The sequence below is a fragment of the Stegastes partitus genome, unplaced genomic scaffold (assembly GCF_000690725.1).
Source record: "Stegastes partitus isolate 25-593 unplaced genomic scaffold, Stegastes_partitus-1.0.2 Scaffold2302, whole genome shotgun sequence".
In the NCBI taxonomy this organism is placed as follows: Eukaryota; Metazoa; Chordata; class Actinopteri; family Pomacentridae; genus Stegastes; species Stegastes partitus.
Window position 1 is genome coordinate 14,304 of NW_007580033.1, and position 27,982 is coordinate 42,285.

The window sequence follows — 27,982 nt, forward strand, 5'->3', positions numbered from 1 at the left end:
TGAAGCACGGCGGTGGCAGCATCGTGACGTGAAGCACGGCGGTGGCAGCATCATGACGTGAAGCACGGTGGTGGCAGCATCATGACGTGAAGCACGGTGGTGGCAGCATCATGAGGGTGAAGCACGGTGGTGGCAGCATCATGACGTGGGGAGGCTCATCCACTAAACACTGACTTGAAGGGAGTGGACTGTTATGCAATCAAGTATTTTACGTTTTATACTTTTAATTCATTGCCATGAATTTCTAGAGATCTCCTCCAACTTTGACCTGAAAGAAAGCATTTCTGCAATTTCTTGTCAAAAAATGCCAAATGACACCGAGCATGGCTCAGAGTCACAGCAGTAAAAGGGAGAGGGCTCTTTTTATTGGCACTGTAGTGATGATGGAGACCTTAATGTATGGGGAGCTCTGAACGGGGACAAAAATGTAGCCCAAAGCCAAAACATGTGGTTCAACTTCTACTCTGGTCACACTGATCCAGGCTGTCTAGACTTCCTGATCTTCTTGGATATATAAATCAAGGACTTGTCATTTATCCTTCTTGTGTTGGAACAGACCAGGTTTTCAGGGTTTGAACTGTCATGACACATTGGATTTCCTTCACTTAGTGGTAATACAGCAGACAGGTTCTTCACTGTTCCCAACAAGCATGAGCAGATCAGTCTGCATCATGTAGGAGTACGTCTGAGTACATTGTCAGTCATCCAGGTCATCATATTCTGGGGAAAAAAAGAGAAGTCCAGATGCTTTCTATTGATCAGGATCAGTGGGATTAATCTAGGAACAGATTCATGACTCAGGGATTCAGAGATGTCATGTCCAGCGTCACCAACCAGTTGCAGGAATGCTGTCTTCTACCTTATAACATTTCTCTGAGTTTTATCTGCCCTTGAGGATATTTTTAACACCATGGGCTTGTATCAAACATGACCAGTGTTTTTCTTTGCTCCATGCAGGTGAAGAGGGAAGTCGGCGACGTTGGCATTCTGGTGAACAACGCTGGCATTGTGACTGGAAAGAAGTTCATGGACGCTCCTGATTCCCTGATTGAGAAGACCATGGAGGTCAACACGATGGCTCACTTCTGGGTCAGTCGAAGTGTCGGCATCACATTAGGCAACACCACACCTGACACTGACCTTCCACGTGCCTTCGTGTTTGGGCTTTCTCTTTACTCTCTGTTCAAGGCTTGTTTATGCAGTCGGGGTGTAACCATACACTACCTTCATGTGTCCGTTTGGGCTTTGGTTCTGGAATCAGAACTCGATGTGTTTTTGGTACAATGAGAAGAATAGAGAAAACAAAAGAGATGCACCAAGTCACATGTTTTTCATAGTATTCAAAGAATGAGAGCACGACGCTGGACTGCTGGTCCATAAGGAACCAAACATCAGTAGATGGAAGGCAGCATGTTCTGAACACATTTCAATGAATAATCAAAGCCAACAAGGCAGCTTCCAAGCTGCACAAACTAAAGCTGTCTTTCTGTGTATTTGTCATCACTGAAGCCAACGAGTCTGAATACACTGCCGTTGGACCGAGCGTGTGTCGTGATGGCTGCTAGCTAGCTAGCCTAACCCTAACCCTAACTAGCTTGTGTCGCGCAGCAGAGACGTCTGGGCTTCTGGCACAATGAAACGTTAACAAATCATGTTTATAATGTGTGGCCACCTATCACAGCTGCTTGTGCTTGCATGCTACAGCTAACAGACCACTGCTAGTGCAGAGCCGGACGTTACTGAAGAAGTCACGCTGTTCATCTGGACTGTGACGACACAGACATCACTAGCTGTGATAGTCAGGCTCACAGGGTGCACCAAACCGAGGAAGTCTCACCCTGAACTGAGAGTGGCAGGCCAAATGACTGCACCCCTAACATGTAGACAGTTTAAAATGATTATCAATCCATTTTCTATACACCGCTTAATCCTCATTAGGGTCGCGGGGGGGCTGGAGCCTATCCCAGCCGACTTAGGGCGAAGGCAGGGGACACCCTGGACAGGTCGCCAGTCCATCGCAGGGCCACACTTAGAGACAGACAACCAAGCACACTCACATTCACACCTACGGACAATTTAGAATCACCAATTAACCTCAACATGTTTTTGGACTGTGTGGGAGGAAGCCGGAGAACCCAGAGAGAACCCACGCTGCACGGGGAGAACATGCAAACTCCACGCAGAAAGATTCCGGTGCCCCCACCGGGACGCGAACCGGCAACCTTCTTGCTGCGAGGCAACAGTGCTTAAAATGATTAGAAATATTAATTAATAATGAATTAATGCAGGCTTTGCCCTCACAGTTCTTTCAAAACCCTAAAACTTCCCCGTGAGTTTGAAAAGCTCGTCGTTTTTTTAAGGGGGTTATTTGCAGCTCTCATTCTTTTTGAGCCAATCTTGACTTTTCTAGTTTTGCCAGAAATGTTCTGAATGTGTCCTAAAAATGTACCTAAAAGAACATTTGTAGTGAGCATCAGACCCAAACCTGGGATGCCAGTACTAGTGGGCCATTTCAGCATTCACGCTGGCTTTTTGTGTGTATGATGAAAGAAAAACATTTTGAACCACATCGTAGCAGCGGCTAGGTTTCAATAGAAATGTAAAGAACGGATAAAGGAAGCACCAGGCTACTGAATTCTAATTTAAATGGCAAAAAAAAACTTGATTTAAAATAGCAGTTCAACGACTGGCCTGACAGATCCACAGTGTAAACACAGTGAACGGGCTGTAATGTAATGTTGTGTAGATTGGTACTTTGGTACCAGTATAACCCTTATAGCAGCAGAAGAGGGACTTCTTCTGGAGGTACTGGCGGGTCCAGCTGCAGGAACCAGCGGCTCAGCTAGATCCAGCAGCTTTATCAGGTCAGGACAGCAGCATGACACTGTGATGCTCTGCTCCTCTCGGCCTCGCAGAGACACTTCATCACAGTCTGAATGTTGTTGAAGCATGTAATCAGATTACTTCTGATAATAGTTACAGGTGGGTCAGCAAACACACCGAGAACTGGTGATGAACTGGAAACTACAAGGAGTTCTGCAGTCAGACTACATGTCCCTCATGTTCTGCATTGTGGGTTCATGTATTTTCCATTTATTCAGTTATCAGTGGAAGCCCAACAGAGCCTTAACCTCCCTTCATCTGTATCGACGTACACAACAGGACCTGGACCGCACTCTCTACCATTCTTACTGGTTCTGTCCAGTGTCTCAGTACCTGTGTATGTCATCTGTCATACCAAATAAAGCAGATGGATGCACAACTACTGCTAGCGTCTGGAATGTTCCTCGTGTGCTCAAACCTTTCATCCACATATGAACATTTTGAAGCCTGTTCTTCATGTTCAGTACATCAGCAACAGCTCCCCAGGCTGAACAGGCTTTAATACTGGCTTCATATAGCTGCTCAGATTGTTCACTATGTGTCTGGAGGGGACACACTGAATACATTTAGGAGATGCTGTACGTAGCCTCAGAAAGTTCTGTACTGAGGAAAACTGACAAATGAGCAGCTGAACGAAGTGTCGACTCGTGAAGACTGCGAGATGCAGTAAAACGTTCTTGACAAAGAAATGAGCTTTTTTCCTCTTTTGGTCAAAACAAAAATTGCAAATAACTTCAATAAATTGTGTGTTTAAATAAAGGCTGTGAGTTATCTGGACAGATCTGCTTGATGCTTTACTTGTTCTTGTTCTTTCTCTCCTCTCAGACCTACAAAGCCTTCCTTCCGGCCATGATAGCCAACAACCACGGCCATCTGGTCAGCATTGCCAGCTCTGCAGGACTCATAGGAGTCAATGGATTGGCAGGTGTGTGTTTTCTTCCCCTTGTCAGGATTTATGAAACTCATTCAGTGGATAAACACTTTTATCTTTACATGGACCTTAAAAAGCAAACAAAAGAAGCTTCCTACTGATAATAATCATCTTTGTGGATGGATGACTTTTGAAGCACCTTTCTTCCTACGTTTCTGCATCAGTGCAGCAAACACTGTAGCTGATCAACACTTTGAGCTACCAAGTCTGAACAGAATCCAGATATGTAGTATGCAAGACAAACAGGCTGATGTAAAATATCTGTAAGCAATACACTAATTGCCTTAATTAGGGAAAAACAGCTTTCTTGTTGACAATAAGTCAGAAACAATAAGTAGTGGGTGGTTGATTGAAATGTGCATGCTGAGGTAAACAGGTTAAAAAAAACTCAACATTTCTGAGGACAGACTCATACGATGAGAAAACGAGCTGTGTTGGTGGGACATGAAAAAGTTCTGCTGCTTTTAGTGACACCTTCTTCATTCAGGGGGGTCGTGTTTACGTTCACCAGGTCCAGCTGGACGCAGAAGCTGTGATGAAACTGTCACGCATAAACATGAACATCTGGTCTGTGCCTTTTCTTACCTGTGTTACATTCCACACTGAAAAAAACATCCTCAATCTCTTAATTAGCTATTTTTATATCGGTTTGGTGCAGCTCAGCTTGTGATCATCAGCTGCTGTTTGTCATTAGCTCTTCAGTTATGACCAGCAAACAGTAAGTCTGCTTGTCCTGCATGGTCTCTGTCACGGTTAAACGAAGCGAATTGATATGTACAAGGCTGTATGAAGCTGATCCATTAAGGCTGTATGAAGCTGATCCATGAAGGCTGTATGAAGCTGATCCATGTGTAGAAGGCTGTATGAAGCTAATCCATGTGTACAAGGCTGTATGAAGCTGATCCATGTGTAACTCAGAGATATTGTAACTGTGTTTTTGGCACACATGTAGTTGTAATCATTTTGTTGTGATCTTTCCATAGTCGTGGTGTTTTCTTACTGACTCAACCTGTTGCAAACACACAGCAGAGAAAGGACAGGCAGGCCCTCAAAGCAGTGGCTGCTGACCAGCGTTCACGCACAGTTGATGGCAAAATGGGATGTGAGGTGGAACGATGGGTCGGGGCAGCATCAGCAGTGATGAGGGCATTGTAGCGTCAGGGTCAGGGTTAACCCTAACCCTAACCCTGACCCTGACCCTGACCCTGGAAAGCCTGTCCAACTGCGTTCCAACCATAACCAGTGTGATGAGCTCTTTAGCTGACAAAATGAGAACACGGATATAAACACCTGGAATTTCACAGGAAAAGGTGGCTGCTCAGGTGGTTGAGACATCTGATTAGGATGCTTTCTGGGTGTGCTGGTTGTCTGTCTCTAAGTGTAGCCCTGTGATAGACTGGTTACCTGTCCAGGTGAACCTGCCTTCACCCTGAGTCAGCTGGGATAGGCTCTGCCCCCCATGACCCCAGTGAGGATTAAGTAGTGTATAGATAGATCCATTCATAGATGGAGGAATGGATGGAAGTCTGTTTTGGGTATTTCAACACAAAATCAAAACAGAAGGTCAAGTATTGTATCCGTCCTTCGATTCGCGTGTCAGAGCAGCAACAGCCCTGAACTGTGGGGAAACCGGGCGGTCCATCACTTCATCACTTACTGGACTGAACTCAACTGCACACAAACTCTCTCTCTCTCTCTCTCTCTCTCTCTCTCTCGCTCTCTCGCTCTCTCNCTCTCTCTCTCTCTCTCTCTCTCTCTCTCTCTCTCTCTCTCTCTCTATTTTGTTTGTTGTGCGTGACTTCATTCCTTTTCTGGTCGCCCACCATGAATTTTTGTTCTAGTTTTCTTATTTGTCAGACTGGTACCCACTCGGTGTTAAACCCACTACAGTGTTAACAAGTGGTACAGCTGGAGCTTGTGTTCTGCTGACGGTGCTTGACGAATGCTACTGTTAAGAGATTTGCTTTGCCCCTTAGCGTGCGGCTAACGATATCTGGAGCAACTGAACATGATTGTACTGTCAGAATAACTCTACCAGTCTGTTCCAACTAACAGACACGTCTCTCTAGCACAGACACAACCTGCAACAGCTGAACAAGAATCAAGACATTAGCTGCTTTCAGGATGGCTTAGGCTACGTTCATGGCTAGCAGTTAAGTTAGGAGTGTAAATGTATTAATTGTCATCACTCCTATTTCTGTTGTAAATTATTCATTGACTCTAATCCTTCTTATTGACGTTGTTTAGTGATGAATGGCAGGTTCCTTACCATTACATGCTGTTAATAAATAACTTTTAGTGTATGGCAGCATATCTCAATTACCAATAAATTGATTATTGGTCGTCGGCCGTAAAAAAAACCTGGTCGATCACTAGCCTGTAGCATCGGACAACAACAGGATCGATATGAGTGTCTCCAAAGTGAGAGCATGAGCAGAAACTTCAGTAATCAGTATTATCATGATATGGAGACAGAATATATCAGGATCTGACGGCAAATGACACTGAGTCCATAGTCACATGTAACTCACAGTTTAATCATTTGTTACATCCGTCCGTCCGTCCATTAGTCCATCCGTCCATCCATTTTCTTCCGCTCATCCGGCGTCGGGTTGCTGAGGCAGCAGGTGGAGCAGGTCATTCCAGACGTCCCTCCCCCCAGCAACGCTATCCAGCTCTTCCTGGGGGATCCCGAGGCGTACCCGGGCCAGCCGAGAAATCCTGAAGTCACCAAACCGGACATCCTCCTCACCCTGACTGCACCTTGAGATCCTGTCCATGAAGACCACAAACAGGATCGAGGACAAGGGGTAGCCCTGGTGGAGTCCAACACCCACTGGGAACGTGTCCGACTTTTTGCTGAGAATGCGGACACAGCTCGCACTTTGGTTGTACAGGGACCAAATGGCTCGTAGCAGCGAGCCTGGTACCCCATACTCCCTCAGTACCCCCCACAGAGCGCCTTGGGGAACACGGTCATAGGCCTTCTCCAGATCCACAAAGCACATGTGGAATGGCTGGTAGCACTCCCATGCCCCCCTCAGCAGCTGCCCGAGGGTAAAGCGCTGGTCCACTGATCCTTTCTGGCACATCCTGCACATAACTTGGTGGACTGTCCAGTGTTGTATGAATGCCAAATATGACACATGCTGTGGCTCCGTCTGTCACAGCCGTGGGCATGTCTGGATCAAGCCATGAGGATGATGGGCAAAGTGTCCATCAGTAAAGTTATCTGACGTGAATGTTTGTTGAAAGAAAAGACATTTATGAACTGGACATATTTACACCCGTCAAGGAGACTTAGACAAGAAGCAGATGGGAAGCGACATACATTTGCATTCGACATTTACAAACAGTGTGAGGGAATGAGTGAGTTCTAAGATTAAGGATGTCCTCCTGATGTTTGCTAAAGGAAAATCACTGTACTAAGTACTGCTGTCCATCAGTCTCCTCTCACTCAGAACCCACACAGTAGACAGTATTCTTCATGATCAAGGGAGTCAATCATTACTTTACTGCAGAAGGTGGATAGCGTGAGATGCTAATGCTTGGTGAGAAAGAAAGTCTGAGAGAGTGAGCATGAGAGAGAGGCTTTTTTGTTTTCTGTCATGAAAAAGCTCCAAAAGGCTTCATGTGTGTATTAAAATATCTACAAATGTCTTCTTTATGAAAATGCCTCTGAATTTTGCAGGTCTGACTGTACATGACCTTCTATTCACAAGTCAGTCTCTTACATGTGTGACTCCTCTCTCTGCAGACTACTGTGCCAGTAAGTTTGCAGCAGTAGGTTTTGCAGAGTCCGTGGGTCTGGAGCTGCTGGCAACTGGAAAAAGTGGAGTGAAGACCACCATTGTGTGCCCCTATTTCATCAACACTGGAATGTTCGATGGATGTCAGACTAAGTAGGTTGCTTTATGTGATTTTCAACTTTGACTGTGTGTGTTTTTATTTAATTGAGGTAACTGGTAATGACTGAAATGAGAATGGCCATTTGAAGGCATATACATGTAAACCTTATGTCCAGGAGCTTGATGTTAGATGTCGCTGTCTCTGGGTTGGCTGGCCTCAGTAGTCAGATGATCCCATTGATGTTCACTGTCTTGAACCTCGTTATCAGTTGGCTTATTGCCTTTCAATGTCTGCCGTACAGAAAGGAAACTGCTTCATTGTGGTGCAGGATGTTTCTGTATATCGGGTTAAACGGCAGGAAAATGCCCAGAAACAGGATGACCGTTGACTTTAAAGAGTTTAGGTGAAGTCCTAAATTACTGCTCTGTCTTTGGGAAAACATCTCTATCGTGGAGAGCTTAGGTTGTTGGTTTTACAACAAACAATAAAAAATCTACACAGTTCTGACCGTTGTCATGGCAACAGTAGCATCAGTCCGTCTTTCACTCTCATGTCTTTGTTGTTATTATTGTTGTTTTCTCTTATTGAATGTAATTACGTTCTCTAACAGCTTGTTATGAACTTGTTCTTCTTCTGGGTCAGCATGTAGCAAGAACCTTCAGAAGTTCCTGCCATGTGGAGCACTGCTTCAGTTGGTGCATGTGAACAGTTTAAATGTGCACAAACAGAATACACGAATAATATATAGACTTAGTAGAGAGCAAAAAGCTGCTGCAACGCCATCATCAGCAAGATGATGATGATGAAGATGATGAAGATGAAAAAATGGGAACCAACACTTTCGGAGCTTAGTCTGGAAGATTAACTGTAAAAAGAGTGAAAATGCAGCTTTCTGTAGAACAGCGGTCCCCAACCACCGGGCCGCGGGTCATTTGGTACCGGGCCGCACAGATAGAATAAAAACATTTTATTGGTTTATTTTTATTTCCAGCGGAGTCTGCAGGGTGTTTTATTTTGAAACATGACTAGCTCGTCTTCCCGTCACTTCCGTTTGTGCTCGTTTCCCGCACTTGACTGTCAGTTTTTATGCCCGGCTGCTAAACAAAGCCGTCAGTCAACAACAAACGTCTCAGGAGAGCTGCTTTGGAAAGTGGGAGAAACTCGATACTGAGACAGAGAAAAAGTAAACATATTAAGCAATAAAAATTAATTTTATTTATTTATGAAACTTTTCAATAGAAAAAAAAACAATTATTATTTGTTATGTGTGTAATGACCGGTCCATAGAAAAATTTCTTCCTTAAAACCGGTCCGTGGTGCAAAAAAGGTTGAAGACCGCTGCCGTAGAAGACCGTAATCACACATTTAAAATGTCTGTATCCATCCAGAAAGAACATGTGAGCGTTCAGTGGTCTAGTTGTCCCATTCGAGGTGACAGTCACTCCTGTTCAGGCCAGTCATTTCTCTGCTACACTGGTAGTGAGCACATAACATATTTTTGTATTTCTTTTAGCTTAGGCACTGCTCAGAAATACGTAGACACTGCATCCATTTGGGAGGGAAAACCCTGGTAACACATCACAATATTTAGAGACCGGTAGCCATTAGGTCACCAGTTGTTTAGCCACTAGCACTATTCACATGTCAGTGATGCTATCAGCTGTAATGATGAGTCCTGACTTAGTGCTTGGAGCACAATATCAATAATGCTCTCTTTCGATTGCTTTGATGCTTCAGATGATTGGCTATTATCTCAGTTTAGCCTGTGGCGGATTAGATGAACTGTCTAAGTTACCTTCATCTCTTCTTTGCTCGAGTCTGATCGAACTGTCTCACATCTAGTTTTTGTAAAAATAAGGGGAATCATACAAATGGAGACAACTGATGTTCTCCAGCTCTTACTGTTTTCATTTTCCCTCATTCTTAGTAGTCTTTTCCATAATTGTTTTCCTTCTTGGCTTTTGTAATCACGTGGCCAGTGTTTATAGATTCCTATAGATTTATTGAATAGTGCAATAAGGAGACAGCAAAAGGCAAAATTCAGAACAGCAAAATTAGACCATAGTGAAAGTAAAGTGGTAAAATACCAGTGTCCTATATAAATAAATAAACTATTTTCAAACCCTGGACTTCAAAGAGAGGTGTTGCTTTTGCTTTTAAAAATGTTAAGGGTCCTAGAGGGTTTGTAGGATCAACGAGATTGATTTAAAACCATTAAACAAGGACTGGGCTACTTTGTTTTACATCAGTTTCAGCCACTGGTTTATTCTGTTCGTTTCTCTCCTGCTTCCGGTACATATGTTGATGTAATACAGCCATTTTTCCAAAAATGCTGTTCTCATGCACCAATTTGCATGTTGTTGTCAGACAACTGAACAAGTTTGAAATTGTATACTGCTGCGGCTCTACACATCTAATATACTGATTCAGTAACCACAACATCCAACCAACCAACCAACCAACCAACCATTTTCTTCCACTTATCCGGGGTTGGGTCGCGGGGGCAGTAGGTGGAGCAGGTCATTTCAGACATCCCTACCCCCGGCGATGCTTTCCTGCTCTTCCTGGGGGATCCCGAGGCGTTCCCAGGCTGTTCCAGAGATATAATCCCTCCAGCGGGTTCTGGGTCTGCCCTGGGGTCTCCTCCCAGGTGGATGTGTTCAGAAGACCTCCAGAGGAAGCCTTCCCAGAGGCATCCTAGTTAGGTGTCCATATCACCTCAACTGACTCCTTTCGACGTGAAGGAGCAGCAGCTCTACTCCAAACTCCGTCTAGAGGTCCGAGCTCCTCACCCTATCTCTAAGGCTGAGCCCAGCCACCCTGCGGAGGAAGCTCATTTCGGCCGCTTGTTTCCGCAATCTCCTTCTTTCAGTCAGACCCAGAGCTCGTAACCATAGGTGAGGGTTGAGATGTAGATGAACTGGTAAACCTCTTCACCACGACAGTCCGGTTCAGTGCCCGCATTACTGCTGTCGCTGCACCGAGCCGCCAATCTAACTCACGCTACATTTTCCCATCAGTCGTGAACAAGATCCGGAGATACTTAAACTCCCTTGTTTAAGGAAGCCATCCCACTCGGGAATACAGCTCACAATGATGAGTCAAGGCTCTACAGTTGGTAATAACCTCAAGGAAGCATGATAAACAGTGTCAATGTTATGAAGACACTGAGCTGAAGCATTCATGTACAACAAGTCTCCATAATCCAGAACTGATAAAAATATTGCAGTGACAAGCTGTTTTTTTGATTCAAATGAAAAACAAGATCTATTTCGAAAGAAGAAGCGCAATTTCAGTTTGAGCTTTTTAACAAGATTGTCAATATGAGGCTTGAAGGTACCTCGATGACATTTCCCTTTAAAGTAGACACTGTGGGTGGCGCTTGACTATGAAAAGAAACAATCTACTGAATAGAAAAAATGAATGTGTCCAAAACCATTGAGACTTCAGTGAACAGATCAAACTTTAAGTAAAATAAGCACCCACCAGTCTTTCTCTGGAGACGTTTATGTGGATCATTCTGCTGTCTGGTGCTGCAGGTATTTCATAAACACAAAGATTTTTAAGGTTTGTGTGACAAGAGAAGAACAGACACGGTCACAACTTTATCCAACATCTAGGACGTATCTTGACAAGGAGACTTTTTACCCATTTTCATATATTTGGTGCTTCAATCCAACATTAAGGTTATAGCTGTTGGTCTGGTGATGGTTGATTGATTGGTTGATTGACAAGATGTTTTAGAAAAGCACTGGACCTTATTTATAAAGTATTTCCTTCAGTAGGAGCCACAGGCAGATGGATAAAGTGACCAAAAACAGACTGACTATTACCTGCTAACTATTCGACAAAAATGTCAGCCAGCCTGAAGGACCCTGGGGGGTCAGTGCTACCTTCAGACTGGTAGACATCACACTGACAGCATTTCTGTTGCCTTCATTGACCCAGAAACACACACAGTGTTGCAGGGCCATTGTGGTACACTGGCAGATGTCCTGGGGTCAAGTTTTAAAGGTGTTTGGAGAACTGTGTCCATTTTTATTTCTGTCCCCTGCCTTCATCCATCCAGCAGACCCTGAAGCTAGCTGAACACATGTTTTATGCCTTCACCATTAATGTAGCCTGCCACTGTCTACTTCTCACATCTGTACAGGTCTGTGCTGATTTGAAGTAATCAGAAAACATCCCAAAAAACTGACTTGCCTAACATTGACTAAACTGTTGGGTTAGGGTTGGGGTTGGGGTATTATGTGCTGTGCAATGACACAAATCCCCAACACTTCCAATAACAGAATAACATCATAATATTATACAATACATGAGCATACATTTGTTGCAGCGGCAGATCTGTTGAAATGTCAGTGCTGCTCAGTAAATTATGAAGCCTAATCATTAATCTCAGGTCACACCAGTGGTGGGCCACGCATTTTACTCCTCAGCCTTCAGTGGCGTTCTACCTGAATCAAGCCACCTCTTAACACCGTCGTTATGACGCCACGACTATACAAACCATCTCTATTTTGCAGAAATGCAAAATTGCAGGATGTAGCACTGCAGACTGGTAGCTCATGTAGTGAGACTGAATGGCATCACTAAAGCAGGAAACCCAGTTAAACAATTCAACACGTCTACATTCACTGCAGCCACAGCTGCACCACATACACCACATCCAGCAGGAGCATCAGTACCAGCCCAGAATATGACTAAAATATACATTTACTCACTATAACCTGTGATTGTTTGAACACAACTCCATCCTCCTCTAATTCGCTGTAGGGCTGACAATGTCCGCTTGCTGAACTTAAACAACCAAACGTAATACTTTTATATAAAGTTTTATCTTGTGCAGGTCGCTACAGACAGGAACTGCTACTTTTAGCTGAGCTATCTGACCATCCAATCAGAGGACGTGGTGCTGATATCATCATAAGCCAGTTAGCGGGCCATGGGACCACCAACTCTCAATCTGATAGGTTAAAGGGACCACCAACTCTCAATCTGATTGGTTCAAGCAACAGTTTCATTACAATGCATTTTAAGCTACAGACGCCTGCACCTCTGGTCCTGAAGGCCTCAGGGCACATTTCTGTGACCCTGGCAACACATGACGGCTGACATGTGCGCCAGTAACTTTATGAAAATGTTAAGATTATGAATTATCCTTGAAAAAGCAAGGAGAGCTGTCCGGGACAGAATCCGACAGAAAGTCACACAATGTAGGCAAACTGGTCTTTACATCAGACGGGTGAGCTCTGTTGAGGACAGGTTTAGTTTAATGCATCAATGCATACCTGGAGCATAAGAAAGTGTAAACTGCACTTTAAGATTAGAATTGCACCTGTTTGTCAAGACACCACTCAGATCTTTTATGGGTCTATCACCGGACAGACCTTCACAGGAATAGTTCAGATTGAATGTTAATAAAATTGATCAAATGTGATCATGTTAATCTGTCTACAGTCTGAAGTGGTGAAGTCTGGCTTCATTGACCTCCAGTTCTCAAAGAAATGCACAGATGAAGCATTTATTAACTACTGCTGCAAACAAAGAAGACAACGATGACGTGACAAACAGATGACCATGAATGAGAGAATGCAGGTGAACAGATGACATAACTAACAGTAATCTGCACTGGAAGCAGTTGGTAGACAGTGATCAACTAGAAGAATTAGAATTGAGAAGTCCGTTATTTCAAATTCACAAAGTGATTCTTGCACAGCTTAGTAAAAACCTGCAGGATCAGCATCACGTCAGGAGGAGGAGGACAGAGGAAGCTCCTCAGCAGGATCGTGTAGATCTGTTGGAGAGGCTGCTTCAGGGACTGTTGCAAAGTTACACTGAAAAAATGAGCCAAAGTTAAAAAAAAAAAAACAAAAAAAACAAGTCACAGCTCATAGTTACAGAGAAAAAAGCAGGCACACAAAGAGAAGTGCTTATCAAAGTCAAACTCCTACACAGTCGACAACAACAATGCATTCCCATGACTTTCTTTAAGACTGAAAGTTTGGGAGCCACATTCAGTGTTAGCATCTAGCTAGTCATTGATGTGTTCATCCTCAGGGATGGTGCTAAGCTTCACTTTCCATGAGGGCTCACAGGCCAAATACCTTTGCCTGAATTAAAATCATATCAGACATGGTGTTGTCTTGTACAGTTCCTGAGATAGTAATGAAGTGAGTGAGGACATTGGGGTGAGATAGAGCATCATGCTCTATCACCAGACTGTGTGCAATATGTTACTGTATCTGTATATTCTATACTGTAATACGTTATCATTATTATTGTTGCAATTGTTGCTGATTTTGAATGATTTTGATTTTGAATTTGAATGCTGTTGTTGTTGCTGATTTTATGTTGGTGTTGTGTTGTTTTTTTCTGGTGTAGCAATTTCCCTGAGGTCTTGTACCGAAGGGATCAATAAAGTTTTATTCTAATTCTAATTCTAATTCTGAAGGTGTGACGTCATTGTCCACAGGACAAAAGTATCTCGAAGAATCGAGCATATTCACTCTTTAGGATTCTATATGTTTATAATGAAGTCTCTCTGTCTTTTCTGGCCATGAGAGGAGATGGTGTGTGCGTCGTATACCATCACTTCAGATGTGAGGTGTTCTTCTTCAGTACCGGTCCTTATTGGCCTGGTATCGTAGATTAAGTCCAGATGTTGGGATCATCACGTCGATGATGGTGGAATTCCTTAATTTTAGGATTTACAGCCATTCAGTTCGTTCTTGTATAGACTTGTCTCTTGTCAGGAGGAGAGGGCGGTCAGGAGGTCATAGTGAAGAATGGACAATCTCCTTTTGTTCCAGAGATGTGGTTACCCTCGGCGTTGCCAGTCTCTGACCGTTATCAGTTCTTTCAAGAGGTCCTGTCCTTCAGAGGGCCTTAAATGGTCGTTTTGTTGTGAACATGTGACTGGGGTCGTTTCCTCATGATGCGGGGATGCCATTTGGATTCAAGTTTTGGGTTGGCTATCTTCTGAAACGCTCTCCTACCAGATGTCTTTGTGCTGCTCGTGAATGCAGCCAGCAATAAACGGTTGTTCTGCTTGTTGGTACGCGACGGTTAGCATAACCCTAACCCTGCAGGAGGCTCCACAGCTGTCTCCAAACTGAGATAGCTGCACATATTTACACGTGCAGCAGCAGCAGTAACTTCCCTAACATGGATAAATGACCGATCAGGATCATATCAGAACACACCAGGTGCTTTTCTTCACCTCAGACAGAAGAGTGGGTGTATCAGCTGCAATACCAGCCGTCCTCAGGTTGATTCCTGAGCTTTCAGTTTCACTGTTTAAGAAAAGAGAAATACACTGGGCTGTGAGGTATGTGGACACTTCGTTTAGATTTAGACCGTTAAGGCAGTATCGTACATCCTTTGCTTTGTTGTCCTGTGTGAGCGACGACCTGCATGCTGCTGTCGCTCGCTCAGCAGTTATGAATCCAAGAATCAGTGTGATTTTGATGCAAATTCTGCGGTGTGCTCGGAGTAGTGTTGTAGTACTCTAGATCGAGACCGATCTCGAGACCACTTTTTGAAGATCTCAGTCTTGTCTTGCACTCAACCGCATTTTTACTCGGTATTGTCTCGGTCTCGGCCACAGAGGACTCGGGATTTTACTGAGAGACCAGCCGAGACCACGGCTGCGAGGACCGCACTAAGCTGCCTCTGAACTGTTTCATTTGTTTAGTAATAGCTTTGTTGTTATTGGATGCAAAACTCCCCGCTTCGAATGTAACCAATAGTTTAACAGATTTTTAATTTGGATTTTTTTTTTTACGGGCTGTGGCCTGTCACCCCACCCCGCCCCTCTTCACAGGCACTCCACAACAGTAAATGCGGGAGAAGGAGTCTGGAGTGGGGCGACCAGATCATTAGCTGGTGCGACCAGTGAAGAAAGTTGGTAGCACCATACTACCACTAGAAAAGTTAATCTGGAGCCCTGTAACAGAATCGCAAGACACAGTTCAACAGCTGAGGATCTCCTGCTGCCCACTGCTCTAGATATGGTGTCAACAATGACTGATGAGACTACCATCACAAAACTGAAGGCCCCCCCCCCCAACCCCCGTCACTGTCACTGATCACTGAGCAAGTTGTTGCTGCACTATTTGACTGCTCATGATATTTAATTTCAGTAAATTTAAACTGACTCATTTCATGACTATTCAAGGTGAGGGGGGGCACAAAAGACTTTTGTCCTTCGAAGGGAGGCCTGACAGAACCAGTTGTGAGAACCACTGGTTTAGATGGTTAAACATAGTTATAGGTTCAATTCAATTCAATTTTATTTGTATAGCGCATATTTACAACAACAAGTCATCTCATAGCGCTTCACAAAGGCAGAAACAGAAACACCCAACAATCCAAAACATCTGGATTCCCTATAAGCTTCAGGGAATCCAGATGTTTTGGATTGTTGGGTATGCTTACAATGGAGTGTTTACTACCATGACAAACATCCTTTTACAAAATCTATTACAGTACAACAAAACTGAAAAAAATACTTACAGTGCCAATTCTTAGAATTAAAACACACAGCTGCAGAATAAATGTGTAACTTCAATATCAATTAAACTAAATAAATGTACAACACAATTTTGAGTGCTGTGAGTTCCCTCTTCTATGGCTTGTTCAATCACAATCTTTCCCACACTGGGTGTACTTAAAAGAAAAAAATGCACACCTATCCTCTTTCTGAAAATGATTGTAATGCCAGTGTTGAAGTAAGAAAATTAACTGGTGTGGTCATTTAAGATAAAATTGTAGTATTGACTGTTTGTTTGATACATTCCGTATTAAATGTTTGTTTGCAGTTGCAGACAAGAGTATTACAGGCAACCTTACACTTGCCTTAAAATTACATTGAATAAGCGTTGAATAAAATGGTTAAGTTAAATTTGGTATGGTCTCGGTCTTGACTCGGTCTCGCTTTGTCTTGGTCTCGGTCTTGACTCGGTCTCAACCCCTCAAAGTCTTGGTCTTGTCTCGGTCTCGATACACTGTGGTCTCGGCCATGTCTTGGTCTTGGTTTAGGTGGTCTTGACTACAACACTAGCTCGGAGCTTACAAGTTCTCAAATTGCGTCATTGACTATGTATCAGTCGTGTCTGCTGAGCGTGTTGATCAGTGATTCAGATTCAGGTGGTGCTCAGACCTCCTACCTTTGTGCACTCGTCTGCCTGCCACTCAGTCACCCGTAATGACTCGCTGTCATTTTGACTACATTAACAGTCAGAAACTGAAAACTCTCATTCACTGTGGTCAGGTGCATTTGTTTTTTTCAGCTTTTATAATTAAAGTGTGTAGAACTTCCTTCCATCTGTGGAGAACTAAAATATTCTGATGTGGTTCAGTAAGGGACACCATGTTCTGTCAGGACCAACGCTGAGCATCACTCAGGCAGCATCAAGTGTCTCTGGATGATTATCTAACTTCTCTCTCAAAAAAAACAAAAAGCTCTACCAAGCCACAGCTCACCTTTTGATAGAGAACAAGGAAGCTGTATAAAGCTTGTTAGGGCTCCAGTGTTGTTACCAGTTGTAGTTTTTTCTCTTAACCCTGTGTTGTACTTCATCAGGTGGCCACGGCTGCTTCCAATCCTGACTCCAGAATACGTGGCCAAGAAGATCATCCATGCTGTACTCACCGACCAGGTTCACCTGCTGCTACCGAAGAGCATTTACCTCATCGCTGCTCTGAAGAAGTTAGTGCCAATCTTTGTTTCTCTTCTTCCTCAGGCCATACACACCTTCCGTCAGTATTTTATTTGTTTGAGTGGTTCATCGCTCAGTCATTTGAGATCCAACATGTGCCGTCCATTCTTTTAATTTCCTAAATTCTATGCCAGACCTTGAGGTCAGATGTGTATTATTTTTGATTAGAAACTGATTCTGGGCCACAGCCCATGATGTGCATCCATTAGAACAGCTGGCCACCTCCTTTCATTACTCTCATGCTCTTGTGCCCATTGTCTCAGTAAGCTGTGATGGATGGTGTTACACCTTCATATCACAGTTACCATGAAGGCTTTCAGCAGGTCGTGCTACAGTTGCTCTTCTGTGGGATTTGATCCCACTGCCCCCTGCATCGGTTAGTTTGGGCTATCCATGGTTCTGTTAACAGTCCTTAGACTGCTTTTGATAGGTACTACCCACTGCATGCTGGGAAAACTTCACAAGACCTCGTGTTTTGGAGATGCTCTGACCTAATCTAATTTCCTGCTTCCAGCACATGAACTGTAAGAGCTGAAGGTGCACATGCTGTTTAACATGTACCACCTCTTGACAGGCGCCATTACAACAAGATCATTAATGTCTGTAGTTTTACCAGTCACTGGTTTAAGTGTTGTGACTCATCACTACATAATTACTAAAATTAAAATTAAAAAAGCAAGATAAGGACAGGCTAGGACAGACATCACCTTCATGGTGTAATGTACCAGACTGAAACAAGTCCAAGAGAAGTTGGGGTGACAGCTCTACAGTGACTGACTTTGTCCTTATGGGGGATTTCAGTGATCTGCAAGCATGACATGACATCGACGTCGTATCGCTCTGAAGCTGATCTATTGAACGTCATGGCGAACACTTGCCTATTGAGGCTTCCAGCACAAACAAAACAACGTCAGCATTCATTTTGAGCGATGTTTCAGACCATCCATCCAGTTTTGTTCTCCTGTCCAGAAACTATCCAACTGTCTAATGTTCCACTGTGTCATCGTGACATGAACATCCACAGACACTTCATCTCTCCAGCTGCAGACAGAAACTTATTCCAGAGGGAGAAATCCACCGTTTTCCAGCAGAGCAGCGTAGCTTCAGATTTGGATGTGCTGACTCTCATCTGACTGCAAACTGCCCGAGTACGCACAAAAGATCACGTTCTAATGAAGCCACCAGACCCACATCATGTGCTATAAGCAAAGATGTGACTCTGAGGTTTCCGATCTGATTGTCCTCCTCAAACGACATAGAAGTGCTTTCCTCTTTCCTTATGCCGCCTCTTTTATGTTTGAGAAGCACTGGTCAGCTGTGGTGATGTTTAGAAGCCACTGAATGAGCACGGCTGTGTTGGTTTTTTCCTGGGGAACACAGGTCATCGCTACGTGACTACAGGACGTGAGAAGATGGATCTGACTGTTCTGTGGTGTTTAGACACCATCACCCAGCTTTCTTGGCTCTTCTGGAAGGGCCTGGCTAAACTACACCAGTCATGTTTTGTCAGTAGGCTTCTGTGCTAGTCATGGACTGGCTGTAACAGCACTATCATAAGTGTACCTGACACCAGAACACCTTAAGCTAAAGGCCTAGAATCTCTTTTACGGCTGTCATCAGACCTGCAGCTGTATGTCTGCTACACTCAGGTGAAGGGAGGAGTAGAGCTGTGACTTGGTCCCTGCCTGGTGAGGAGTTGGGTCAGAAGACAGATTAGTAGATAGCCCTAACCCTAACCCACACATATCACACGTATTACAGCTTTAATAACTAAAAAAGTATAAATACATGGTCCTTGAGTTCTGGTAGACCCATGACTATTGCACAGTTCTTTGGAGCCCTCTTTAGACTATTGCACCAATGTCAACAGGGTGTGACAGTTATGAGCTCCTGCCTTTAACCAAAGTGTTGTGGTGCCTGATGGCTGTGGGACCAGAGGACCTGCAATGCCCCGAGATCAGCCACCCACTGCAGCTGCTTGTCTGTCCATCCACAACATTGTGAGGGGGTGGCTAATGTTGTCTAGGAGGCCTACATTGTGCTGCATTTGAGTCTTTCAACCACAATTTCAGTTCGTCCAAGCTCCTGCCAAGCAAAGGGCCAAACTTCTTCACCAGCTTGTCCAGAACATAACAGCAGTCCAACATCACAAACCACATCAAGACTGTTTTTGGGAGAAATTATATTTCAAATAATTTACTAGTAGGTGTAGTAGAGTAACAGAAACCGACAGACCCAGCAGTCATGAATTACATGCAGCTGATTCATCATTATTCAAAATAACAGCAGTTCAGCTGGAGCTCATTCATTCTGTGGAGGAACAGGTGTCTAACAGGTGGCCCATCTGAGGACCAAGACAGCAGGTGTTGTACATGCTGGTTATTGTGCTTTTTGTCTGAAAATCTGAGTAAAATGGGTAGCTCCAGACATTGTTCAGAAGAACAGCGTACTCTGGTTAGAGAGTTGACTGGAGAGGGGAACCATTTAAAGACGTGTAGAAAATGAAAGGCTGCTCAGCAACAATGATCTCAAATGGCATCCAGCACCAGAAAGACGTGGAAGAAAATGAAAAACTACGATTCAAATGGATGGCTCCAGGGACACCACAGAAGGTCTGAAGTCAGCTGTGAGTCCTGTCAGGATTAGATGCAAAGCCAAGCTGTGGGCAAGAAGCTCTGCAAAGTCCCACTGGTGCAAAAACTTACAGCGCAGCCTCATGGTATGGGGCTGCTTCTCTAACTGTGGTGTCGGCCTGTTTATCGCACACCAGGGAGTCTGAATACATCAGAATACTTGAAGAGGTCGTGCTGCCTCATGCTGAAGAGGAAATGCCCTTGAAATGTGTGTTTCAACAAGACTGAGCCCAAACACACCAGTCAGCGAGCAGCGTCTGGTTCCAGATCCACAGGATCAGTGTTATGGAGACCTCGGTCCAATGGAAAACTTTTGGGTTGACATTAAAAATGCTGTCTGAGGCAAAACCAAGAAATGCAGAGGAACTGTGGAATGGAGCCCAGTGGTCCTGGGCTTCACAGATGTGAAGCAGTTCTCAGAAACAATCATTAAACAACTAATGCTAGTTCAGGGATTCACAGGAAGGCTAAATCCGCTAGCATTTTTCAGTTTATACAGTAAATCTTTGTTGTTCTCATTATGTAATGGCAGAAGTTTGTGAACTGAAAATTCTGAAAGCTGCAAAATGCAAAACCACATTGGGTAGTAGTTCCATGTGACTTTACCATGATACCCATGCAGAAGAGACGTCAGACTGGTGACTGCCAATAGATTTTTTTGGCAACGTGAATGCCAGGTTGAAGGCATCCTTTGGCTCTTTTCAGATGAAAGCCAGTGAAAGTAGCAAGTGAGGCAGAGAACGACCCATTTCACTGTCACTCTAACACATCGAATAATGTTGGTGATCCTGACTGAGCTGAACAGGAAACGTTTAGTCTGATTTAAAGTCAGACGGTGAGAAATAAAAGGTTGTGTTTGTTTTTCTACAGTGGACGTAAACGTCTGGTTTCATCTGTGTACATGTTTCATAAAACTGTCATATCTGCCCAGTTTTCAGCACCACCTGGTTACAGTTCTGTAGCTGAAAAATGGAAACTGTTGTTCTGCAAACCTCGGAGCACAAGTTTGTATAAAGGAATAGACTTAGGACAATAACTGTTGGCTGACATGGCAGAATGAACCATGGAAGTTTCAAACTGAGCCTTAGGTTACAAACAGCATTGCATCCCTAATGCTGCAGATTGGAGAAAACACAGTGAAAGTTTTACATTGGCTTTTATTTTCCCTGCTCTCATAATGTCCCTCCATCCTCTTCAGTGTCCTACCATGGAAGCTGACTGCCCTTCTTGGTTCATACCTGGGATTGGCAATCAAAGCAGACTGTCACTCTACCCTCAGTCTGCACTGCAAATTACAGTAGCACACATTCAGCCTGAGGATGAACAGAAAGCGTGACGATGTTCGACTCTACTGTAATAACACACAGCAGCTCATTTCCCACATTAAATGTTGAAGCTCAGACCTGGTTGACAGTCTGATGTGTACCTGAAACAACAGATGCTGGCTTGTTCCCAGACGACAGGCCACCGTACCAGAATGACGATTACAGCCTCAGACCTCTTTCCTTGTTTGGTGCTGTCCATGCCAGAGAGAGAAGCCTAAGATGCAAATTGAAAATTCTGCTCCAAGTACAGATAAAGATCATGGAGACGTGCAGTCGAGCACAGCAGTGCATTTAAATGTGGTGAATGAGAGATCAGACTGAATACCGTACACGCATGGTGCTGTAACCACATATGCTGCCAATTAAAGGAACTTCCATGACAACTTGCAAAACCCTTTTTATGAGTATTCTTTAAGGGGGCATTCTGATCTATCACCACTCTTATGTTTATTTCCAATGCCATTGTACTCACCAAGGAAACTGCTGGATTGTTGGGACATAGCAAAACATTCCTAAAGTGAATTTTGTAGGATCAAGACAGTTTCTGTAGTGAATAAACATGCTCGAAGTCATTTTTAATGTGATGGTAGAAATAAAAGTGGGAACAGCTGAAATGCCATTAGTAATCTTTGCTTTCACAATTTATCTGTTGCAAAGTGGGGTTTTTTTCTTCTTCCATTAATTAACTTGAGTAACTATACATTAAGATTTGGTTTATTTTACTGTTATTGCACCTTGTTGGTCAGTTGCAATTAGGATTGTGTGTTTTGTCATAAGTCTTATTGTGTCAGTTTATGATGAAACCAGTTCTCCTGGTGCCCAGTTAGGGTGTACCATCTTATCACTGAATCTTTTTGGGCTGTTGTGTTGTGACCAATGCGACCACATAATATCTTTGACCCTGTTCAGGCCTGTTGGGCTCTTTTGGACCCCAGGCCATTTGGCCATTTTGACAGGTGTTGTTTTTTTTATTTTTGAAGATTTTTTTTTAATATAAAAGAGGGACATTGGTCACACATTTGGAACCTAAAATACATCAACTTATCAGAACATGTATTTAACATCGTATAAAGTCTGTAATGAACACCAACACGTATTCTTTCTTGGGGTCCAACTGACCCAGAAGGACCTTCTACGTACGGAAACATGAAAGTCCTGAATGGAGTTAATTATAAAAGAAAAGAAAGAACAAAGTGCGTATATACAGCCTGCAGTTCTGCTGAGTTGAGCCAAAAATTCCCAGAATATGTTAGGTTTGGTTCTTTCATAGATTTATTATAGGTCTTCTAGAAATACAGTAAAATCTGCGAGGTCAAAAATATGCATGCAGTAACTTGAATTATCAGTTTTAGCAACATCGAAAACTGTTAATGAGATTTTCTTTGTGGCATGGCCTCTTAACTTGTCGTGAGTGATTACGATTGGCTACAGCTGGTGACTCCTCTGAGCCCACTTTAAGAGGCCCATTTGATCCACTCATTAGGCTAAGCCACAAACATCACGGTGCAGAAGTCTGAGGAGCTCGCAAAGATCTGATGAAGAAAATCTTTGACCTGGTCAAGTCAAGAAAGTCACTTGGAGCCAATTCAGCTACAGACTCATCAAAATCATCAGCTGTTAGTCAGCATGAAGTTCATGACACAGTAGCTCACTGCCTCGATCAGGAAGAAAACACAAGCTATCACCTGCTGCTGACAGACGATTGGTCAGGATGGTCAAAAGGGAACCAAGAATGACCAGAAAGGCAAGTCTGCAATGCAGCTACAGGAACACGGGTAACAGTGTCCACAGTCAAGTGTGTTTTCCATCACCATGGGCTGACAGACTGCTCTTCCTCTAGAGGTGGCACCTTAAGACTCCACTGAAGCGTGCTGCTGATCAAACCCTGATCATACAGTCAAAGGCAAGGACTTCTGAAGGAAAGTTCTGTGGTCTGTTAAAACAATGAAGCTATTTGGCCCCAGTGACCAGCAGTGTGTCTGGGGGAGGCTGAGGCCCTTCACCCCAACAACACCATACCTTGCCATTACACAATTTATTAAGCATGTTTGTGTCAAGATTCTGCTCGACGACTGCTTTGGTGCATGTGACACTGCTTTAGGCAACATAAATGGAATAATCAGAAACAACGATTATCTCCACATTGTTCAGGAAAACCTAAAATCATCACCCAGAAGGTTGGTTCTTTAACGAAGGTGGGTGTTCCAACAAGGCAGTGAGCCCAAACACACATTACAAGTAGTAAAGAAATGGCTACATCAGGGTAGAATTAGGGTTTTAGACTGGTCTGCCCTAAGTCCAGACTATCAAGAACCTGTAGACTGTGATGAAGACACAAGACTGTTTGAGGAAGAAAACTGATTTCATTTGGCTGTAAAAACTCTGTCCCGAGGAGTGGTCGAAGATTGCTCGTGGATGTCTGGCTCATCTGTACAAACAGCTGTTGGGAAGTATGAAGTGCCTGACACAGTTGTGTCACTGCCAGAATCGGGTAGAACATGTAAACTTAGACATGCTGCTGAGAGATAGTTGGTCAGGATGGTCAAAGTCAACCAAAGGTCGACAAAAAGCAGGTCTGCAGTGAATTAGAAGTTGTCTCCAGTTGTGTCCAGTCCAGTGTGCTCTACACCGCCATGTGCTGAATGTGCAACAAGGAAGCTCTTCCACAAGAAGCAGCACCTCAAGGCCATCTCAGGAAAAGACACATCCACTTACAGAGATGAAGTTCAAAGACTGGCAGTGTGGTGTTCAATGAACGATCTGATCCTGAACTTTACAAAAACAGAAGAACTTATCATAGACTTATGAAGAAACTGAGCAGACCCTGATCTGCTAGTCATCAACGGGGACTCTGTGGTCCCTGCCTTCAGGTTCCTGGGTACACATATTGAAGAGGATCTCTTCTGGACCACCAAGAGGACAGCAGCAGTATAAAAGGCACAGCAGCGAATCCAACTTTCACAGGATCCTTCAGAAAAAACGACCTGCAGGAAAAGCTGCTCGTGTTCTTTTCCTGCTGCTCCATGGAGAGCGTGCTAGCTGACGATAGCACTGTGTAGGTCGCTAGCGTTAGGCTTAGGGTAGGGTAACCCTAACCTTAACCTGCTCAGCAGCAGACAGTAGAGAGGATCATTGGTTGCTCTCTTCCTTCTTCTGAGGACTTATTCTTTAGGACCAATCCCATCTTGGTCACCATCTGTTTGATCCACTACCCTCAGGTAGATGCTTCAGGTCCAAACAGTGTGTACTCCAGAACCATAAAAGAACTGGATTCTGTCAACTCCTGAGTACCTCCTAATTATCTAGACACTGTGTTTATTATTATGTACTAGAACACTGACTGTTTTTCAATTTTAATCTTCTAACAAGACCATGACCCCTAAAAATAATGGATAAATCTGGCTAAAATGAAGCTTATAGACTGGTTTCTCCTAAATCCCAACCTACATCCCATAAATCCCGAACTGTGCTGAAGAAACACGTCAGTGTCGGAAAACCAACTAATTTAGTTAAACATTAACCAGAAGGTTCTTAACCAAAAGCTTCCTTCAGTAAATGAAAGTTGTGCAGATCGGTATGAAGGTGCTCTTCATATTATTCCACACCAGCGTCTCAGCTCTAGCACTCATAGAAAGTTTTTCGAGAAGTTGTACTTTATGTTTGACTGTAGTTGTATTTGCACAGATATTCTGGGATGTAGTTTACCAGAATAACTGACTGGACCAAACACCTTCCTTCATTCACAAAAACAATAAAGCCACCCTCAACACAAGTACTGTAGCCTGGATCACCAACACAGTGCTCAGAGGTTAATAAAACAAGGTTCTAAAATCCTCTTCAGAACGTTTTTCATCGTTCAGTCCTCCCTCTGTAGTTAGGGTTAGTTAGGGTTAGTTAGGGTTAACCCTGACTAACCCTAACCCTTCCCTCAGCACACTGAACAGCCAGCCTGACAGCCTGGCTGCTGACTGACTCACATTTTTAAGCATCACTACAAATTAAAAATCCCACATTTTGCTTTGAAACAGGCATTTTTAATTTGGTTGGACTTTGCGTATGATGACGATAAACACATTCTACGAGCACAGCAATGACTATGAAGGAAGTTTTCTTAAATCTAACCTGATGCCATTTTCTGGACCTTCTTCATAACTTGATCAATGTGTGGTGCTTCACTGGAAAGCGTGTGGACATTTACTCTGTTTTTCTTCTCTAAATGCCCTTCATTGGTTTGTATCACTGTCTTTATGCACATTTAGTTTAGTGTCTGATTATGTGCTGATAATATGTGCTGATTATCTGCTGTTAACAAGTTCAGGTCCAAGTTCATTTATTTATACGACCTTTTATCTCAGGCAAGGGCCTTAAAGAGGGGAGATAAACTCAGAAAAGCGACAAGAACAGGAAATGAAAAGCACCCTACAAGGTCAAACAGACCACACAGCTACAGAACAAATGATAAGTAACAGACCTGACACTCCCTGAATGAGGCAATTAATGTGAGATGGTTCAAGTCAAAGAGAGGACTCCAGCACTGACGGCCACAGCTCCCACACTTCTGTTCTTTTGATGTGATTGAGGCAATCAGTGACAGTTTATGGGACTTGTGCAATATTTCAGATGGGTATGGACCTTTGACTGGTGCCAGTGGTTGTAAATGTATTAGCTGCATCTATTACTGGTGTGAACAACAGCTTCAACATCTGTCTGTATTTACAGATTCCAAGAACTGTGTTTCTGGTAACAATTTTGTTCATAGAGGAGAATGTACTCCATCATCCCGGTGGACTTTTGCTGCCCTTGGGTGTAGAGACCTGTGCCAGCTGCAAAATCTCTACGTTCTGTAATTTTGTTGAAGCATCTCAGTGTTTTAAAGATCTCAGAATGTGACAACAGCTTTTGGTGGTGTAGCATTAACAGCCACCTGATCTCACCATCATCTATTTAATCTTTATTTTTTTCAAAAGCCCACTGACCTCAAAGCAGTTTCTGGTGGTTGTCTTGCTGCGGTCACATTTTTCCTTCATGTGGACTTGTGTGTGTTTTTCTGCACGGCCATGGCTAGCAGCAGAGAGCACTAAAAGATATCTTCTGTGCAGTGTGACACAACCGCCAGACATCATGGGAAAATGATTTCCTGGATGAATGAATGAAATGAAATGAAAGAATGAAATGAATGAAAAATACTTTTTTTATCCCAGAAGGGAAATTCAATATTTTTTATTGATTATTTTATATATATTTTTATAATATTTTGTAATATTTGCTTCGCACCCTTTGGGTGCTCGGACCCTAATAATCACAACGGTTCCAATAGGGTCCTTGCACTGTCGTGCTCGGACCCTAATAATGCAGTTGTATGTTACAGTGTGCAGATTCAGTAATTTTCTGTTTAGTTAAACGTACAAAATTATGCAGCTTCAGGAAAAAGAGGACCAAGATGTGAAAACTCCCTGGGTGTGTAGCATGGCCACAGCCACACTGCTAGCTGGTCAACATCTGGGCTGCAGACGTGTTGTTTCTGACTGCTCTGGGATTTATTCTTGTTGATCTGACCTGGCTAGCAGCAGAATAGGGAAGGTGTAGCCATGAGCTGATCCATCTTATTGCCTTGCAGTCCCACCTCCCAGCATGAAGCCAACTTCACACTCTCCACAAGCTCCAGCATAAGGTGTGTGGGTCATTGACTCTTCCATCATTTCACCCAAAGGAAGGAAACTTGTCTTAGCTTTGCAGCAAATTGATCATAGAAATAAAAATGCATCAGTTTTAATAGCCATTCCTCCGGCAGCTCTCTGTGCTCTAGCTGACTTACTTTGTCCTTTCATTACGCTTCATTAGGGCGTGTTCTGGAGACATCTTCTTTTCTTGTTCTTTTGTCTTTCTCTGGTCCATTTATCTAAGAATGGAGCCTTTATTATTTTTTAGAAAGCTGAAACACAGCTCACACAAATGGAGTTAGTGCCTCGCCTGTCGCCTCTGTTCATTTTACATAAAAGCCATTGTTTCAGCTTTTAATCATGCGTTGTATTCTCTAGCCTCGTTTCTGCTCCCTCTTTGAAGACACTCATTGTTTTGGGAATTGTTAGTCGCCCAAAAGCTGCTAACATTGGTGGTTCAGGAACAGATGAGGCATCATTCTGGCTTCGATGATTTTTTTTAACAAAGCCTATTTACATCAGCACAAATAGGATGTTCCATTTGAAACCGTTTGTGAAAATCCTTTTTGTTGTTGATGCTAACAAAGGCATCAGCCGATGGAGTCTTTGCTTAGCGGCTGCTTCAGCCAGCTAGAGTACGCTGAGGGTAGTTACTGTTGGTTAGGGTTAAGGTTAAGGTTATGTCTGCTGCAACCACGTCGCCACAGCGTTCTCATTTATGTTCTGTAGGAAGCCCGTTTTCTCTCGGTTCAGGTTTCTGCATTGCAGGAACGGCTTCCAGTGTGAGACTCATTCAGTCTGCACTTGAACTCCTCGTTTACTTTTGGTCACACTAAAGCCATACCATAGACGCAAAGATATGTGGATTAGAAACATACTTGTGATGAAACAAGAAACAAACGTAATCTAGCGGAAATACATTTACTGCTTAATCCTCAGTGACTCAGGGGGAAGCAGGAGAAACCCTGGACCCACGTTC

General features: G+C 43.5%; 1 protein-coding gene across 1 annotated transcript in view; it reads left to right on the top strand.

The window, feature by feature from the left end:
• The window catches only part of LOC103374611 (short chain dehydrogenase/reductase family 16C member 5), a 42,998-nt gene that overhangs the window by 8,646 nt on the left and 6,370 nt on the right, over positions 1-27,982 (top strand). Inside the window, exons 3-6 of the mRNA XM_008304728.1 lie at positions 958-1,089; positions 3,709-3,808; positions 7,572-7,716; positions 17,250-17,375. Coding sequence (XP_008302950.1) covers positions 958-1,089; positions 3,709-3,808; positions 7,572-7,716; positions 17,250-17,375 — 503 coding nt within the window. The remainder of the gene's footprint in view (positions 1-957; positions 1,090-3,708; positions 3,809-7,571; positions 7,717-17,249; positions 17,376-27,982) is intronic.